General features: G+C 44.0%; 1 protein-coding gene across 2 annotated transcripts in view; it reads left to right on the forward strand.

Moving 5' to 3' along the window:
* Positions 1–19999, forward strand: part of LOC144799656 (zinc finger protein 10-like) — a 292331-nt gene extending 272332 nt beyond the window's left edge. For both annotated transcript variants that reach the window (XM_078671110.1, XM_078671112.1), the window contains one exon: positions 16729–19999. In XM_078671110.1, the coding sequence (XP_078527236.1) occupies positions 16729–17549 (821 nt within the window). In that variant the 3' untranslated portion in view covers positions 17550–19999. The remainder of the gene's footprint in view (positions 1–16728) is intronic.
* The last annotated feature ends 321 nt before the right edge of the window (positions 20000–20320 follow it).

The following is a 20320-nucleotide window of genomic DNA, read 5'->3' on the forward strand; positions in this document are numbered from 1 at the left end:
GTCAGCGAGCTAGCACAAAGCTAACCTCCCACTTTCTGGAAAAGAAGCACAAACCTGAAGAGATCTCATGGACAATAATCGAACAAGTAGAAAGAGAACAACTCCTCCTAGAGAAGGAACAAACATGGGTTTTTCGTCTGGACACCAACAATACCGGCCTAAATGACGCCATCCCGTGGGGACAACTGTGAGATAAACTAACATAAATTCCCGTATCGACTTGGATGTATAAGACAACCGCCGTAAAATTGATAATGACTACCGGTCTTATGCCAAGAAACAGGGGCCGCCACTTAACTATTTCTTCCAGAATAGTGCAAGTACATCGACTAAGTTGACCTGTAACATCCACTCTGGTCACTCCTCCTTATAACACCGAAAATGTAAATATGTTTTAAAATTCCTATCTCATCGAAGTCTAAGCTAGATATCGTGTGGTCACAGGATCTGATGATGGATGTGGAGTGGCAAGATCTGATTATGGATGCTCAGTCCTGGCAACAATGAACATGTATAACAGGTGATACCAAGCACAGTTTTTTAATAGAACCTTCATTATCGCCTACATTTCATCACATATTTTGTATTTTCAGGCATAAACATTTCCACTATACAGATATTTATTTCATTTAGTTTATTTTTTTAATAATGTGATCACAGTAGAAAAATCTTCCTTCTACTTCATAAGCAAAAAAACAGTAGACAGACTTCCCGTTCTTCCTCACAAACGTCCGCCAGAACACGGCCATTTTTGTCAGCATTCTAGCGTCTCTGAAGCAACGCCGACCCAGCCTCCCAGACTACTTCCGGTACAAATACTAAGGGCTCGGCAGACCCCCGGGAACCCACGGAGCTGCGGCAGGGAATGGACTAAAACAATATAGATCTGGCGGTCACGTAAGTTAGACCCAGACCATGGGTCTTTAAAAAACCAGGTCACACGCAACCTTGGGGGACAATGAACACTCGTTCAGAAACATCGCAAGTGATTCCATCTTGTCTTTTCTTTACAGTACCCCGCAGACTTAATCCCTTAGACGCAAGCTCATGGGGCACGCAACTATTGAATAAACTGTATGTATTATCGAGGGCATTTGCGTAATGAATATATGCTTTTATTCTCTATTCCGATTTTGAAAAAACGGGCCACATAATCAATTGAAGGGCTCTTTGGTGAACTTATTGATCAAGTATTTTTATGGAACTTCACAGGGGAACCAACATCATTCCCTTTAACTTTTCTTAAAGCACACCGACCTAGTACTGGTCGGTCGCAAGGTGTATGTGTGACGTGTGTCGAGATGTGTGTCTTCTGTCAGTGTGAAAGTTTGGAGGGCGACTCTGCCCACGGACAAGAACTATGGATTAGATACTACTGGTTCTATGTTGATAAATACAACTCTCTAATGCATACCAATTGTGAAATGCTTACAGATACCATAACACAATGTGATTCACGCAACGAATGGGTCTTGAGAACTATGTAAACAACAATTTCTCGTTTAAGAATTATTTTTCTTTGTTTCTTTTTCCTTCTATTTTATTTCCACAGGGACGACAAGAGGTCATAGTGTTGCTTTTTTCACGCCTCAACAGGGCCCACTCAAGCCCCGAGGAATAGACCAGGCAGCCGATTTTTGCTACCAGGTCTTAGGACTATAGGCATACAACATATACTTACAAATTGAGTATTCTTAGTAGGGACCAACAGAGGTCCTGAGGAGTAGGCAGGAGGGGTCTGCCTACGAAACATGTCATGTCGACCAAGTAGACAATACGCTTTGTTCTACTTATCCACCCCCTTTGAATTTTTCCAGCCAGCGAAGCCATTAAATACATTTTTTCGACTAGCCAGGGAAATTTTAATTTTTCTACACCACTTTTTCACGTATTTAGGTCCCTACACCCCTATCACTTATCACTGTCCTTACACTACACATAGCCTATCGTCAAAAACGCAAGTGCTCCCACGTAGTTCGTAGGTCGTAGCACGCCCCACCCCGTAGAGGGACGGGAAGACCCCTATGTTGAAGCATGACACTATGGGATTCATAGTGTGTGAGGGGTATTTTAAAAGCACATAGTGCTCTCCTTCTGCCAACTGCAGAGAGGGCCTCTCTCACCCATAAGACAGTAGGTCTTCACAAAAAATTTAAATACCAATAAAATAATCACTTCCATCACATTAATAGAATCTCATTGTTTATATACCACTGCGTATGGACCTAGGGCTACTCCCTATTGAGGAAGTCCTGCCCCTACGTCCTTTAATATACTGGAAAAGACTGTGGTCTGTGCCGGAACTCTCCTGCTATAAAAATGAATTTGTCGAAATTTGGGGTGCTCTAAGAAGTAAGAGCATTAGGTGGCTGTCCCACATAAAGCTAACAACTTGTAGGCTAGGCTTACAGGATCTCTGGGAAACTCCGGAAGTTGCTTGCCCGGAGGTATCCAAAGTGGACCTGAAATGCCACTATAAGAACTACAACTTAGCTTCCCTGCATGAGAACTCCACGGGGGGTAGACTTGCTACTGAGTTCCTCCAGGTTAAAGAAGACTATAAAAGGGAGGAATTCTTAGACTTAATATTCCCTGCAGTGGCACGTAAGTTGTATATGCAATTCAGACTCGGCACTCTTCCACTCAGAGCTCTCACCAGTAAATGGGATAGAGTCTCAAGTGGGGAGTGCCCTGCCTGTGGCTCTGGTCTGGAGGATGAAATTCACGTAATTTTCTTGTGTCCAACGTATCCGGGCCCACGCAAGCACTGGCTCATTGCAATTTGTAAAAATCTAGGTTTTCGTCAGTATGCGCAAGCGTTTAGGGTGTCAAAATATGATACAGATCCCCCAATAGTCTTTGCAGTTTTGCGCTTTTTAAACGCAATGTGGCATAAACGCAGGAAATTAATTGTACCGAGTGTTTAGCATGAGCTTGCACGTTTTTATAATTACCATGAAGTTCGATAATGAGAAGTAGTTTAATCCTGTTTTTTACTATGTACAGTATTGTATTTATCTGTTTATCTGTATATACAATGTACTTTTAAATGATATTCTTATGTATTGTCTTAAATTTTGTATATATGTATGAACTTTTATGGTTCTTGGTGGCCGAAATAGAGTTATGGAACGAACGAATATCTGTTCGTAATGGTAATACCATTGACCGTTCAGGTGTCTATGCAAAAATGATAGCCCCATCCAGTTTTGGGTGGAAAGGTTTCAGTGATCCAGCTGGGTACACTCGGTGATTTATGAAAGCCTTCTTTCAGTACTCATCTAAATATGCCTTTAAAGCTGCATGTATTTTAAGAGTCAATTGATATATTCTGATATGTGGAATCTTTGCTTGAGAGATTAGATTAGTGGTACAACTGTAGATTCTATGTGGTGGTATTTTGTCTACTCCTTTACTAAACATATCTCAAACTACTTTATAAGCTGCAGAAAGTAAGTCATCTTCTATTACCTCTTTTCGTGCAAAATAAATTAAGGTATGGATATGTTGTAATCCCTCTCTAGGCTAACAGTGTGGCAAACAATATTGTAAAGACATACAGATTTTTCCTTCTTATCATTTATTTGAGGATGGTGAGTTTGAAGCCATGAAGTTCTTAACACCAAGAGACAGACATGAGTGGCAATGGCATACAAAATGAGTGATTTCACAGGCCCATTTTGAAAGCCATAGGAAGGGGCTTTGTCTCCTATCTCCTGAAGTTAAACTTTTCCCATCAGTGCCTTGTACGGCTTCTGCTACAGTCTTAAACTGCAGTCCCGCTGAAAATTCTGGCAACATTTTGGATCTATAGACAATCCAGAGACATCACTATCAATCAGTGCTCTAGTAGTATTAGGAACACAAAAAAATTTAATTTCCACACTCAGGTTGACGTGTGCATTTGGATGCACACTCTAGTATTGAAGTGTGAGGGTTCCCCTCCTCAAACTGACGCGCCGCCCGACCAATCCAACATGGCGGCCACGATGTGGTCGGGCCGAAATGAAGATAGCTCTCTAGAGGACGCCTGTGACGTCAGGGCGCCAGAGCCACTCAGAGAGGGCCCGAGGGAGACCTGGCGGGAGGAAAAGGCGGAACCTATGAAGATCGGGGAGAGAGACGCGGAGGAGAGTAACGACAACGAGGAGAAGGGAGCAGATGACGCAGAGGCAAGGAAGGCGGATCGAGAGAAGACGAGGCCCAGAGGCGGAAACGAGCGAGGAGGAAGAACTACTGCAGCATTCAGACGACTGCTCTGGGAGCAAGGCGACCGAGTCCAGCGCTCCCACAGTGGAAGGAGAGGCTGTGACTTCCACTCCCACGGCCCAGAAGGGTCGTGGGTTCAGGCAAGTGCCCGGGGCTGGGTTCTTTCCTTTAAGGGGTTGGTGGGCGGGGATTAAGGGTCACATCCCCTGAAACCACCAAAGAAACCCCCTTTCACCTAGGCACCCCACCATAGGAGCATGAAGGTGACGGGAGCACTTTCCCTATTTCTTTTTTTAGCTGCCAGATAGGCTGAACCTGTGTTTTCTTGTTTTCTATTCCTGCTACGTCCTGAGGAAACTCCCTCCCCTATGATACCTGAAGAGGCCTGAAGAGACACACCAGGAAGGAGACAACCCCGGTGTAAAGAAACAACAGCAATAGAGACTGTGGACTATTTTCTTTTATTTATTGTCTGCCCCAAATGCTCAGCCGGATTTCCCATTTTCCCAACTGTAGGAAGGTGGATATCTGACTATGGTTACCCCCAAACATTTTGCCTGGTGTTTAGCTGGTTTTTGACATAGTTGGCCTGGGATCCTGCTATTCAGGGCCCCAGGCTAATTGCTCTCTCCTTAAAATGGACTCCATGTACCTTAGGTACATACACAATTGGAATTGGCTCACCTTATTGGCCCCTGTAACGGTGTACCCAGGTACCCAGGGCATAGGTGCTTCCAAGGCCTACCAGGGGCTGCAGCATGTATTATGCCACCCCTGGCCTGGCCTCCCTATTTGACACAACTGGCTGATCACTCAGCTGGGGTAAGTCGGTGTAACCACCCGTTACTTAGGTGTAGTATGCCTATACCTAACCTAAAATGGGCACATATGTTTCTATCAGTCACTCCTATGGAAGGCCTCATCAATCCTGGAGGCAGAGTGCTTGGAAATATGTGAGATAGTGCTCTGGAATGAGCTGAGCCTGTCTGCAGCTTTCGGAACCATGTCCTTTAGCTGTTTCATGATACTGCCATACCATATACTCTTAAGTGCATTATGAACCTCGCGGTTAAATGCTATCTTGGGTTTGGCTTTATCAAAACATGTCGAGTAAGGTGTCATACGAATTGGAATACTACCCCCTCGCCAGTTCTGGCGACGGGGGTAGCATTCCACCCTTCTAGAGGGACACGACATGTACCTAACCTGAACCCCGGTTAAAGTTAAACAGAGCCTCAGCATCACAAGATGGATGCTGCCACCGCAGACACAAGTCTGACCTCCTGCTGCTGGGAGTCCTTCCAGCGAGGGCAGCTTGGACAAAGGGTTTCCTGCCTTGGGAGGTGCTAGCACCAACCCAGACAGGATTTTGTGTATTGGGTAGGACAGGGCTGAATAGAATCAGACATGCCTGGGGCACACAAGGTGTCCCTGTGCATAGGCCAGTTCAAACCGGTGCTGGGGCCTTCCAGCCCCAGTCCTGGTGCGAAACTGGACAAAGGAAAGGGGGTGTAACCACTCCCCTTCCTGGTTCCACCCAGAGGAGGGACCTAGTAGGTGATCCGGCCCCCCAGATTCGAATAAGAGTGGGAGCTCTGTCCTGAGACTTCAGATCATCCTGAATCAACTTGAAATACAGAAGAAGACTGGACTTCGACATTCTGCTGCTCAGAAGACGGAAGAGAATCTCCCTTGTGGGCAAGGAGTGACCACCCTGTGAACACAGGCACCAACCAGCAACTCGAAGTCTGCTTTGCCGCCGCCGGAGCCCGAGCCCAGAGCCTGACAAGACCCAGACTCCCAGACTTCTCACCGCCCGATCCACAGTCCCTGCAAAGAAGGGACCCGTGGAGGCACCGAGAGACGTGGGACCGGACATCTTGGAAGACCCCCGAAACGCTGACTGCGCAGCCTCAGAGGCACCCTCGACGCTGTGCTTTGGGGTTTGAGAAGCCCTAACCTCGAGCAGCCCTTGCACCAAAGATCAGCCCCCCAGCATCTCCACGATCTGCGTGGGGCCCTTTTGCACCGTGCCACTCGACGCGCCATCCCGGCCACTTGCCACGTGGCTAGCGCCCATCTTGGCGACGAAACCTTCAACTTTCACTGCAGGTCTGGTTGCTCCAGACTTGCCCTTGCTCCTGTAAAAGGGAGCACCCGCTCTGACCCTGCTGGTCCGAGTGACAAGCCTTTTTCGATTCCTGCGTGGCTTGCCTTAGCCAAGGCCTGTTTGCTTCCATCCGGTTGCCGACACCGCCAACAGCGAGAAGCCTGCGTGGGACAGCTCGTGACCGACTCCTGGACGTCTTCGACCCCTCGTGTCCACGTGGCTGCAGAGAGAAGCTACACCTCGACGCCTGTTTGCACCCGACATCGCCTGGTTCCACTCTGGTTCCACGGTAGTCACTGGCTAGTGACTTTGAACATTGTCCCCTCTGCTTTCAGGTCTTCACCTCTTCAGATCCACCCTTGGATCCACCGGAACTCTTCACATCGAGCCCGCCTGCAGCATCTTCAGCTCCAAGCACCATCGACCTGCGTGACGAAACCCGACACTACTTCGACCCTGTGCACCCGCTTCCTGTGGGTGAGGTAACTCAGCTCCGCCGGTGTTCCCACACTGGTACACACCTCTAGGGCCTGTGTCTAAAGTTTCAGCTTTCTAGGTCCCTCGGAAGGTTCCTTTTTAACTAACTTTGTAACTTTTACGCACCATTGACATTGCATTGGTATTGCGTGCACTTTCCGCACTGCACCCGAGTCCCGCGGGCCTTTCCCGAATTCTTCACTGCTAGTCCCGATCAGCTCCAGCGATTCCCCAGGCCCTAGGCCTCTTCACTTTCCCCATAGTGGTTCTTATACCACTATTTTAGTATATGGTTTAGGTGGCCCCTAGGGCTCATCCATATTCGTGCAACTTTTGTGTATTTAAACTGTGTTTTGTTTTAACGCTTGTGCTTCTGTGCTCATAAAGAGTATAGGGTATCTTTTGAGAAATAAATCTATATATATTTTCAATATATATCTGTGTGGTGTCCTTTCATTTGGTATTCAAGGGATTGTGTATGGTAAAGCAGCTTGCTTCACATGCCTTTACAGAGTTTAGCCTAAGACTGCTTAGTCCATGCTACCCCTAGGATAGCTTTTCTATAAGGTTGACTTTACAACCTGCACCATAAGGGTTGCTTGGCATGGTACAAAGTGATCACTAGAACTAGTGAGCAGCATATACCAGGCCAACTTCTCACACCAACCAATCCAAACCTGTGGACAATAGAGGGACTCCACATCAACTCCTATATACATTTCTTTTGTGATAGCAATAAATATTCCCTCCTTTAAACATCTCCTTGTGGGTCTTTTCCTAGAGTTTCTTTGGAAGTCTCAGTTGGGTACCCAATTTTTAGAGAGGGTGACCTTGATCCCTGGCGATATCACATGAAGATATGATCATTTTGGGTTTGCAAGACTGAGGTGAGCATTCTGGCTTTCTTGTGTCCCTCCCCACCACAATATAAAAAAAGTGTTCTTCTTTGTTTATCCTTCTAATATGATGTTACAACAAAATGTCACCTCCTTTACCATCTGCCAGGCAACACGCTCTCCTTCAGAGAAAACCTATTGGAACTCATTGTGCACTCTTCACTCTCCAATGTGACTTCAGTCTACACTGGAATGATGAGAAAGACACACAAATCCAATCCCTAAACAATCTCTTAATCAGCAAAAACCCTATCCAGCACTGAACAATCTCTTGCTCAGCAAAAACCCTATCCAGCATTGCATAGGACAAACGCATACCAGAGGTGTAAACCTTGACACCATCATTGCCCACAACAAAGCTGTAAGTGTTGACAGCATCTTACCAGTTGATTGGTCGTATCACCACATAGTTCTATTTCAAATCAACCAAACAAAAATACCTCCTATTTGCACTCAGAAAACCATCCAGTGGTCCTGCAGCATAAGTCCGATTACTCTGGGTGATCTGGAAGAGAGAAAGAAGTCTCTACTCCCCCCAATAGATAACCTCAAAACAGATCCCACTATAACTCAAAAATGTCATCTATACTAGACCAACGAGCACCATTCAAACTAAAAGAATTAGGGATTTGATCCTGGTTCAGTGAAGACCTCAACACAGAAAAAAGACAGCTGAGAGCTGCAGAAAGACTTTGGAAAATATACAAACCACATCGTGAAAATGAAAGCCGCATTTTTCTGTAGAGCGTTAAACAAAGCACAAAACCACTCCATAGAACATTTCAGCGTCCATAAATAAAAAATGTTCAAAAACAACCAAACAAAATGACCCATGTCTCCAAAGTAGTTTGTGACACACTTGCGAATTTCGTCAATAATAAGAATCATGGATATCGAACTATCCTTATACCACAACACTATACCATCCTCCCAAAAATCTCCCCTAAGAATGAAGGAAATCAACACAACTCCTCTCCCTTCGTACTCCCAAGGGGCTACCACTCGCCCTGAGCCCTCAGTGTGCAATTTAAACCTAGGAGCCCCAGCAACTTACAAGAGCTGGAGGAAGTTCAGCTTGCTCACGGAAGAGGATATCACAAAGATGATTGTGAATTCCAAGCCCTACCCTCACCTAGCGCACCCTCTCCCAGCCTCACTGGCGAAGAGTCTCAACCACGCCTTAACACCTCTCTGGACTAAGATAATAAACAGCTCCCAGAACAATGGTTTGATGCTCTACTGCCTCAAATTTGGACAAGTCACCCCTTGCTAAAGAAAGCAGGTGTGAACCCAGATGACCTCCACAATTTTAGACCCGTCTCCAACCTTCTCTTCCTGGCAAAAATACTTGTGAAATGCATCCAACAATCTTCTTGACTCACTCCAATGGGGTTTTGGAAAGGATGTAGCACGGAAACAGCATTATCGAATATAGCAGATAACATACACAAGTTGCTGGAGGCTGATGTATGCTGCCTATTCATCCTCCTAGACCTGTCAGTGGCCTTTGACATGGTTGATCACAAGCTGCTGCCAGAATCCCTACAAAATGGATCAGAGCTTATGGCTTGGTTCTGAAATGGTTCACCTCATATCTACATAATCGCTCCCAACAAATGAAAATAAACAATCCGACCTCAGATACTGCCACCATAACAAGGGGTGTCCCACAAGGCTCAGTCCTCTCACATACATCATTCAATGTATACATGGAACCCCTCACCACCATACTCAAACAAGCAGACATTCTATACCACATTTATGCGGACGACACTCCCGCTTTACTTAGAACAATCCACACTAGAGGACTTATGACAGTTAAACACCACTCTCTGAAACGTCCAAAACTGGATAACCACCTGAAACTAAGATAAGGTGGAAATCATGCTCCCATCGAGTGGATAAACATCATTGACACTCTTAAATGCAAATTGACACTGACTGAATCCGTCATATTCCTGGGGATCATCCTTGACCGAAGTCTGAGCATGAGCCTTCACATATAAATTCAAAGAAGAGTGCATTTTACAGCCTAAAGCTCCTACTCAAAAAAAGTCCTACCAACCCTCAAATGATCAGAAAACTGCCATGCAAGTGATGGTACTTTCTAGACTGGACTAAGGGAAAGCCACCCTCTCTGGCATCACAAAATCATTCTTAGCCTCCCTAAGAGCCACACTAAAAGCAGAAGCAAGGAGGGTCACTAGAGTAAAAAGACATGATCACATCTCACCATCCCTGATAAACCTTAAGTGGCTCTCAATAGAGGCCTGCTGCTGCTTTAAAACAGCCTGCCTCGTTCACAAAGTCCCTCATAACGGGAAATCAGCCTAACTTGTGGCCAGACTCACAAAGGCTGGTCAGTCGAGAAATCTAAGAAGCCCCAACACAGCGTCACATCCCATCCAAAAAGCCCTTGTGTGCCCCTTCTTGGGCAATGCACCCAAAATCTGGAACTCCCTCTCAGTTCATATCAGGACAATCCCCTCCTTCATGAGCTTCAAAAGAGAATTAAAGGATATTCTCCTCAATCGGCACCTCAACCCTTCGAACTCTAAAACCTAACATACAACTGGACTCTCTTTTGCTCAGCTCTAAGAATTACTTTGATCCAACTTCCAGCAAGCTTGTATTTAGTGATCCATATTCTTTAAAACTGACTTGGCTATGTCTGTGAGGCGCTGATACCCTCAGGTCTTGCCAGCGCTATATATAACCCTTTAAATAAATACATAAAAATGTAAATGTTACATTTTTCCTCGGTGACCGTTTCAGATGAATCCTACCTCTGAGAAACCCACTTTCACATTTATTTGTTCTTACCTACATGCCATTTGTTGTGCCTCATTGTGTAATGCTAGGCCAGTGAAATCACCAGTTGTTGTTTGACGACAAGCATGAGTACATCTTTTAGTTCCCCTCTTAAACCTTTTTAAAAGGTAATGGCCTCAGATTCATCCATTGAATTGGCTTATTTATATGACATTAGAAAGTCTTGCTGTTAAATTGGAAACAATAGCAACCACAGTCTGTGAGGCAACTAGTGACGACATGGTCACACTCTTTAAATGTGCAGTGTCTCTTACTGCCTAACTCAAAATGTTATTTAACAGAAAAGTCAAAACACTGCTGTGGCACCTTATCTACTTGTTTCAGTCAGATAGGCATTACATGTCATCAGTTTGAAGTTCACACTAGAATGGTGGGATCTTAATGGAACAACAGATAGTTCAGAATGCAATATTACATTCTTTCAGAATGCAGTGCTCTTATGTTTATTCAACTAACTCCAAGCTTCAATAGAAACTCTCATACAAACCCTGACACAACTAGGAGACCCTCTCTGAGTTCTGGCATATAGGAACCAGTAGTGTAAAAAGTAAGTTGAAAAGGCCTGTTTTCAATGGACACCAGATGTGAAGGAATCCTGCAGAAGACAAAACATAAAGAGGGATGTGTAAAAAATAACAAAGATGTCAGAAACGCAGATGGTGAACAAACTGAGCAGAGAATGAGCCTTAAAACATAGCAAGTTGCTAGTACATACTCATTCCCACTGCCGCTAATTGAAGTTACCTGGAAGTACCCGTTGTCACCTGTGGTCCTGTAAGTGACCCTGATTGGTCTTCATTTCAGGTGACTGTTAATCTTTGTTTGTCAAACCAGTCTCACAAACTTGTCCTCCATCTACTCCCAACTCTCTGCCTTCTTTTGCCTCCATGTCCTTTTCGGCTCTCGGGCTATCTATCCTTTCTCTTCTCTTGCAACATTGGATACCCCAGTTACTCTTCTTCGATAATCTGCAACTTATCTGACTGACTTCAGTAAATTTGGAAATTGCCCTTTCCAAACCTCTGACTTTAAGAGGATGTATTTGTTTAGCGGTTTCCTGGCAAATGGAAAACTAGACATGGAACTATTTTGTTTAAGTAAACCGCTTATCGCAAGGAAAATCTCTTGTAAGTGCTACCTGACTAAAAAGGTGGTAGCAAAAAGATTGAGAATGTGTTACCCATCACTAACCTATCCTTCGAGAATATGTGAACTATCTTATTTTTGTAGGAAGCGGTGATTAAATCACTAAGCGATTTTCTGTAAAGTTTCCTGACTGAGCATTGGAAGGTGTAATTTTTCTTAATGAAACCTTTAACTCTAAGAACGTGTTGGACTTGGCCCTTTTTGCAGGGTCATCCCTAAACTTTTTGCCTTTCTCCTAGCCTTTTCTCTTACATGGTGTTGGTGGTTTTAGGACTCTGGGCACTTTAGCACTGCTGTCCAGGGTAAAGTGCGTGTGCTCTCTGTGTTAAATATGGTAAGCTTGGTCTACACCTGTTTGGCCTAGTTAATTTACCTGTCAGTCCCTTGTAGAGTGGTATCTCATATACCCAGGGCTGGTAAATTAAATGCTACTGGTGCGCTTGCAGCGCTGATTGCACCACCCACCCGCCTTTCAAACCTATCTCAGGCCTCTGCCATTGCAGGGCAGTGTGACTGCCGCTGTGACGTGGCACCTAAAGTTTGTGCCATGTCTGTGACCCCCCTTTTATTGCATATCAGTCAACCCTAAGGTAGGCCCAAGCTAGCCCTATGGGCAGGGTGCATTGTAGGTAAAAGGTAGGACATGTACCTTAAGTGTGTGACATGTCCTGGTAGTGACAAACTTCCATTTTGGTTTCTCACTACTGTGAGGCTGCCCTCCCATAGGAATTCATTGGTTATTCCCTGATAAGTGTTTCAGTGGTAATTCCTGTTATGAGAGGAGCAGGGTGGTCAATTTTAGTATATTTGGAATGGTAATAATAAATGCTGCGCAATGGTGTGCGCAGATTTATTATAACTATTTTAGAAATGCCACTTTTAGAAGTTGGCATTCCTGTGTGCTATGTGTCTGCCTGCCTGAAGTGATTTGCAAGTCTGGCTATTGAGTGACGGGCTTGTGAGGTGTGTGTGGCTCCAGGATGGGCAGGGCGAGTCAGCACTAGGCCGAATGGGACATCTTCATTTGGAGTAGTGGGAAGAAAAATCCCCGGTCCTTGAATAGGTCTGTGCCTAGCCTGTACAATGCTGGCTCCGCCCCCCTGTGGTGTTGTGGTGTGTCTGATGACGAGCCCCCACCTGACAAAGGCGGAAGAGGAGCCTGGTAAACAAAGTGCTCCAATTCCCCCCTGAGCCAGTTTTGGCTGGTTCTCCCAAGCCCTGTACCAGGGCAGACAAAGCAAGGGCGTAGTATACATGTAGGGACTGTGACCCCATGAAATGTGTGTTGTTCCTGTGCTTGGGGGCTTGCTGCTGCTGGTCCACAGGAGGAACCTAAGAAAAGTAGTTAAGAAACTACTAGTAGTGGGCACTGTTCCTGGTGGTAACAAACACTGTTTTCCAAATTCTCATTAAACTAATAGATCTAATTAAACTTTCTATACATGTATAGAGAAAAAATATTATTTTTATTTTTGGTATATTTTGAGGCTTGTTGTATTTCATAAACATACAATTCTCTTCATGATTAACAATCAATCATAATTTTATGCCAAAAATAGCCTACATAAATCAGTGTATCAATAAATAAACAATAATCCTAGTACATATGCATGTAGACATAAACCATACATTGTACCGCATATGTGGACACAAGACCTGATTAAATATACAATACTAAATCACCATTTTTTCAAAATTATTTGTGGTCTTCAGCAATGCCCAATGCATTTCGGGACCCTTAGGTACCCTTCGTCAGGGGAAAATCCTGTAATGAAAAACATGAATCACAATACTATATTTATCACTACATAATACATAATACATGGAAAGCACTGTATTCATCAAAACAATCTGACACGCAAGGGGGAATACTTTAACGGTGGAGTCCCCTTTGGTGTCTACAAGTTTTATTTCATTGATGAGTGCATATATATCTGTAGCTTCCTCATTTGTGTATGCTAGTGTGCTAGCTCTGTTTTCTGTTATATGCGTGATACTGTCGAATGAAGCCATGATGAGTGGGTATGTTATAATGGTATATTAACTGATTGCTAGTGTCGGTGCTACCTCTGGGGAGCCAAAGGTGAAGAACAAAACAGATGGTCAGAGGTGCACTCGAGTGTTAAACCTGCTGGACTGTTCTAGAACAATTTTCTCCAAGGGTGCTCTACTACGGGATTGTGTTGGCTACACAATGTGAAGAACATAAGAAAAGTAGTTAAGAAACTACTAGTAGTGGGCACTGTTCCTGGTGGAAACAAACACTGTTTTCCAAATTCTCATTAAACTAATAGATCTAATTAAACTTTCTATACATGTATTGAGAAAAAATATTATTTTTATTTTTGGTATATTTTGAGGCTTGTTGTATTTCATAAACATACAATTCTCTTCATGATTAACAATCAATCATAATTTTATGCCAAAAATAGCCTACATAAATCAGTGTATCAATAAATAAACAATAATCCTAGTACATATGCATGTAGACATAAACCATACATTGTACCGCATATGTGGACACAAGACCTGATTAAATATACACTACTAAATCACAATTTTTTCAAAATTATTTGTGGTCTTCAGCAATGCCCAATGCATTTCGGGACCCTTAGGTACCCTTGGTCAGGGGCAAATCCTGTAATGAAAAACATGAATCACAATACTATATTTATCACTACATAATACATAATACATGGAAAGCACTGTATTCATCAAAACAATCTGACACGCAAGGGGGAATACTTTAACGGTGGATCCCCCTTTGGTGTCTACAAGTTTTATTTCATTGATGAGTGCATATATATCTGTAGCTTCCTCATTTGTGTATGCTAGTGTGCTAGCTCTGTTTTCTGTTATATGTGTGATACTGTCGAATGAAGCCATGATGAGTGGGTATGTTATAATGGTATATTAACTGATTGCTAGTGTCAGTGCTACCTCTGGGGAGCCAAAGGTGAAGAACAAAACAGATGGTCAGAGGTGCACTCGAGTGTTAAACCTGCTGGACTGTTCTAGAACAATTTTCTCCAAGGGTGCTCTACTACGGGATTGTGTTGGCTACACAATGTGAAGAACATAAGAAAAGTAGTTAAGAAACTACTAGTAGTGGGCACTGTTCCTGGTGGAAACAAACACTGTTTTCCAAATTCTCATTAAACTAATAGATCTAATTAAACTTTCTATACATGTATAGAGAAAAAATATTATTTTTATTTTTGGTATATTTTGAGGCTTGTTGTATTTCATAAACATACAATTCTCTTCATGATTAACAATCAATCATAATTTTATGCCAAAAATAGCCTACATAAATCAGTGTATCAATAAATAAACAATAATCCTAGTACATATGCATGTAGACATAAACCATACATTGTACCGCATATGTGGACACAAGACCTGATTAAATATACAATACTAAATCACCATTTTTTCAAAATTATTTGTGGTCTTCAGCAATGCCCAATGCATTTCGGGACCCTTATGTACCCTTCGTCAGGGGAAAATCCTGTAATGAAAAACATGAATCACAATACTATATTTATCACTACATAATACATAATACAGGAGGAACCGCCACAAGGGACTGCCTCCCTGCTGGAGTGCCCTGTGTGCTGGCCTGCCTGGGCCCCGTTTTGCCCCCTTAATCCCTAAGGACTTTGGACCTAGCGTCTCGTGGAGCGCTTCTATTTTATTTGCAGCACTGGGCTGCGACCTGGAGATTCCCCCTGCGCTGTTTTCTTGAGCAGGTTCCCACACTGCATTGTGCCCAACTGAGTGGGAGCGTACCCCGCTTTATGCATATTTTTAATGCGGGTGCCCACCCCGCTTTTGGTGGTTTCCAGCGGGTGCCCACCCCGCGTTTGATGTTGTTGGCTGGTGCCCACCCCACTTATGTGATTATTTTTTAAGGCGGGTGCCTACCCCGCATTGTGGCCGATAGCGAAGAGCCCGACCCGGAAGCCAGGCAGAGTCTGCCTGACTGTGGGCGGAGCTCAGGAGCGTCCAGAGGTGCAGGGAGAGGAAGTCCCGCCCACCGCAGGAGCTGTCCGGAGCCTCGCGGGGTCCCCTCCAAAGTCCTGTGTCCCAGAAGAGGGACAGGGTGAAGGCAAAGTGAAGGGGGAGCCTTGCTGGCTCCTCAGGCTGCCGTGACTGGCGCAGAGACGAGCAGAGTCCCCGCAGAGAGCCCAGTGAGTGGGGGGCCGCAGGGGAAGCCGAGAGGAGAGCTCCCTTTTGAGGCACATTGCCGGTGCCTGTTTGTTCTGAGCGGACCCGCAGGAGAGCGGGCCAGTCCAACGTTGGGGGCAATTTTGTTAAGAGAGCGCCAGAGCAGGGCTCCAGAGCACCACGTCATTTTTCCTGCGCAGCTGCACCGCTGTAGCGTGTTCTACATTTATTATTATGCTTTATGATGGTTCTGGCAGTGGTTCAATTGGCCCTGTCATGTGTATATAATCTCCTGTAAATATTGCCTAGTGCCAGTTGGCACAGTGTATATTGTATGATTACTATTCTAATGTGTTTTGCATAATACAAAGGCTATTCTTATATATAACCTTGTGTGGAGTTTTCTTTGTGGTGTGCCTACTGTGTTGCTGTGTGTGTGTTGCGCAAACGCTTTACACATTGCCTCTGGGATAAGCTTGACTGCTCGTGACAAGCTACCAAGGGGGTGAGCAGGGGTCATCTTCAGCATGTAACTCCCTTGCCCTGACTAGAGTGGTGGTTTCTGCCTGGCTTAGGTGCAAGCCCTAGCCAACAAGAAATCCCATTTCTAACAGAACATATATATGATTGGCTGCTCTTGTTGTACTCCAAAGAAGGAAATATTTTCACTGCTCCCTTCTTTAAGTATGTAAAAGATCTAAACTCATCACTGATTAATTGAGTGTTTGGTTTATATGAAATAGTAATAACATTACAATTGTTTGAAGGAATATACACATGATTTAATAAAAAATTCCCATTTCCATTTCGAATAATATTTGCTTATTCTCTTTTAGGTTTTTTAGTATTCAGAAAATTATTGACTTGACTCTGTTTTTTAACCACCAGGTGAAGAAAACATGAAAAGAAAGCACGACGTAAGAGATTTGAGGAGCTGCACTAGAAAAGAAGCACTAATCAAAACCTCAGCATTAAAGGAAAATGTGAAAATGCTCCATAGCTGCGATAAAGGAACATCATTCAAAAGCCAGGTGTCCCCTGGACTTAATCAGGAACTGGAACAAAATAGATCTATCCAATTCATAAATGTCTTCAGTGAGGCACCTTATGGAACTGTTCATCAAAGAACTTCAAGAGGACAGCTATTAGAATATTCTAATGACTGGCAGAATGATTTGGGTCAATTGAATCTTCTTCCATGTCAACCAAATATACATAAAACATTGAGTCTCTATTCATGTACAGAATGCAGCAAAACCTTTAGTAAGAAGGAATACCTTACTGAACATAAAAACACACACATTGGAGCAAGACCGTACCAATGTAATCAGTGTGAGAAAAGCTTCACTAAGAAGGACAATCTTTTTGTCCACAAGAGAGCACATACAGGGGAGAGACCATATCATTGTATTATATGTGATAAACACTTCAGCCAGAAGGGAGTTCTCAACAGACATCAACGAATTCACATTGGAGAAAGACCATATCAGTGCAATATATGTGAGAAACGCTTCAGTCAGAAAGGAGTTCTCAATAGGCACCAGAGAACACACATGGGAGAGAAACCTTATCAATGTACTGAATGTGAGAAAAGTTTCAGTCAGAAAGGAACACTTATTGCACATCAGAGAGCACATTCCATCTACAAGAAAGGATGGATCGTATTCCCAGATGGAAACATCCAACATGAAACATCCAACAATGAATAATCATTGTTTTTGTGCTTCATTCTGCCTAGTAGTAAACTCACTGAACAGGTATAAGCAGCTGGTTTTTTGAGTCCATTTGAATCTGAATAGCTCCGGTGATCAGCATCCGTAGAAGAACCTGCAAACAATATAGATATATATTGCCTTTATGATAGCAAGAGATTATAGACTGGACCTGTTACCTTGTAAGTCAGGATTTGCATAATCTGCAGCAAAGCAAATCCGTAACCGTGATTAATATTCCCCTTACCAATGTTTTTGCAGGGGTATGTGCAGTAAGCTCACCTAGTAAATAACAAGGGGGACAATGAGGGCTAGATAAAGGTCCACCGTACTTGCCCTGGGTAGAACTACAAGACAAAAGAGGTACGGTGTTCCTGGGTGGTGGGAAGGTTGGGAACTTTCAGAACTAGGACCCTCACACACCCAGCAAGCTAGGTGTCATGCTTCATCGTATGGGTCTGCTCCTCGTCAACCCGGCGCTGCAATGCTCAACGGGCACCCATAAAGGGGCTCTTTATCAGAATCTTTTGTTCCTTGCCGTATAGGTGCCGTGGGTGTGAGGGGCTTGGTAAGATGTAGATGTGGTGTGTGGGTTAAAACAGGTAAGGGAATCCTCTATAATTATTTTTATTCTGGAGAGGTCTCAACCTGATTAAAAAGTAAAAAAGAAGAAGGAGTGCGACTATTTTGTTTTTATCTGACAAAAATTACGCTCTACCCCTTAGTGGTCAACATGTTTCTCGCCTATAAAATGTCTCTAATAGATCAGTTGGCAATTCCTCAGCACCTAGTGACTAAATGAAAACTATCTACAGTGTGTGGTGTGGTTCTACATATCACTTCTTCTCTCGGTAGGACGTTGCCCCGGAGAAAAGCAGCCAACCTCTTAAAAATTCAAGGGCTGCTTCATCAGACCGCAGCGGGGTATATGGACACTCAACGTAGTGTCGCTGCTCCCGCTCAGAGCAGTCCGGCTCACCTACCCGCTCCGCTGCATCAGGAAGGACTTTCTGAGTGTCCATATACTCCGCTGCGGTCTGATGAAGCAGCACTTGAATCCTTAAGAGGTTGGCTTCTTTTCTCCGGGGCAACTGCTGGGGGGTACCATAGGTACCCCCCATGTGCACCCCCCACCCCCCGGAGTCCTTGGGGGCCCACAACGGGCCCCCAAAGCAGACTCCGCATGCCTTTCCGTGACGGTATTGCTGCCACAGAAAGGCATTGCTAAATGCCCATTCTAATATGGCTGGCGGTGTCTGATAGACACCGCCACCATATAAACCCTTTTCCGCCCCAGTCGCAAGGCGACCAGGGCGGAAAAGCGGCGGGCGGTCTTTCCGTCCGCCGCAGACCCCCCAGCCATACTAATATGGCGGGGGGTCATTCTGGCGCGAATGGTGGGGGCAATCCGCCCGACATCCTAATGGGGCCCTTAGTGTTGATAAAGTCGATTCTCCGAGGGGCAAAAATTGTTTCCGCAGAGAGTAAAAAAAATGTAAGGTACAAATCTGCAGCATATTTAGCCTTGTAAAGCGTACACTTGCTACATTTAAGAAAGGGTAAGTGGTTACACATTGGAGTCAAATGGAATTTGCCGTTAATCTTGTGCTACTACCTGGAAATGGTAAACATCCTTTACAACGCAACTTTTACAACGCAGTGCCTTTACGGCGCAACTTTTACAATGCAAACTATTACAACGCATAGCGCTGGGGGGCGCTCTAGGATAGGGAATAGGTTTAATGTACTATCCAACACCTTCCCTACTATCCACGGGGACTGGAGTTGGAATAGTAAATTAAACTATTCACTATCCAGCGCCTAAAAGCACTATGCGTTGTAAAGGTATGCGTTGTAAAACTTGCGATGTAAAGGTAGGCGTTGTAAAAGTATGCGTTGTAACGTCATACATCCCCTGGAAATTTTGTCATTCACAGATTCCCACGAGTCAGCAGAATTTAATTCACTTGTGTCAAAATGACAGCACAGTGATGCAAGTTGATGCAAATAAACGAGCATATGAGGAAGTTTAAGAGAAATCCAAATACAGGATGTTCTTTACTGTAAAAGATGTTATTTAAAAAACCCTAGTAACATGCTCTTCATTTCAGCCTGCTTGCAGGCATGCAATGGATAAAAGAAATGCAACCCAGGTTAAACTCACAGAGGAGCATGATGCAGTGATAAACAATCGACTAGAGCCTTTTTCTCACCCATTGCTCATAGCTTACCTTTCTAGGGAGAAGTGCAGGAGTAACAAAATTAGCAATCAGCATTTCTTATTGGGACCAAATAGTTTATTAATCAAGAGCCATAAATATATAGCTACAAAGTGTGCTAAAGGTTACTTTAGTACAATTTTATTCTTAATTTAGTCCTGCTGTAATTGAATGCAGTGGTCTTCAAACTGTGAGGCCCACCCTCTGGTGGGGGTGGGGGGGGGGGGGGGGCGCAGAGCCCTCTGAAGTGGCCTAAAATTAACACTCTCTCTAGGTTGTGCGAGTCCCACAACAGTGAAACTCAGTCACCGTTCTCTTTTGTGGATTTTATGTAATATTCTATTGTTGTTTGTTTTTTAAATTATTTTCCAAAGGCAGTTGGGCTTGTATTGTAGTTCACTCGTTCTTGAAGTGTACAGTGCCAACTGGAAAAACATTTGAAACTCTGTGGGAAAGCTAAGTGGGTAGGCGCATTGTACTGATAAATAACTTTGCCATTCTTTTCATAGATGTCTTATAGACTTTAAAAAAAATTGATTTGCAGTAAAA

This window comes from Lissotriton helveticus, chromosome 12 (assembly GCF_964261635.1).
Source record: "Lissotriton helveticus chromosome 12, aLisHel1.1, whole genome shotgun sequence".
Classification (NCBI taxonomy): Eukaryota; Metazoa; Chordata; class Amphibia; order Caudata; family Salamandridae; genus Lissotriton; species Lissotriton helveticus.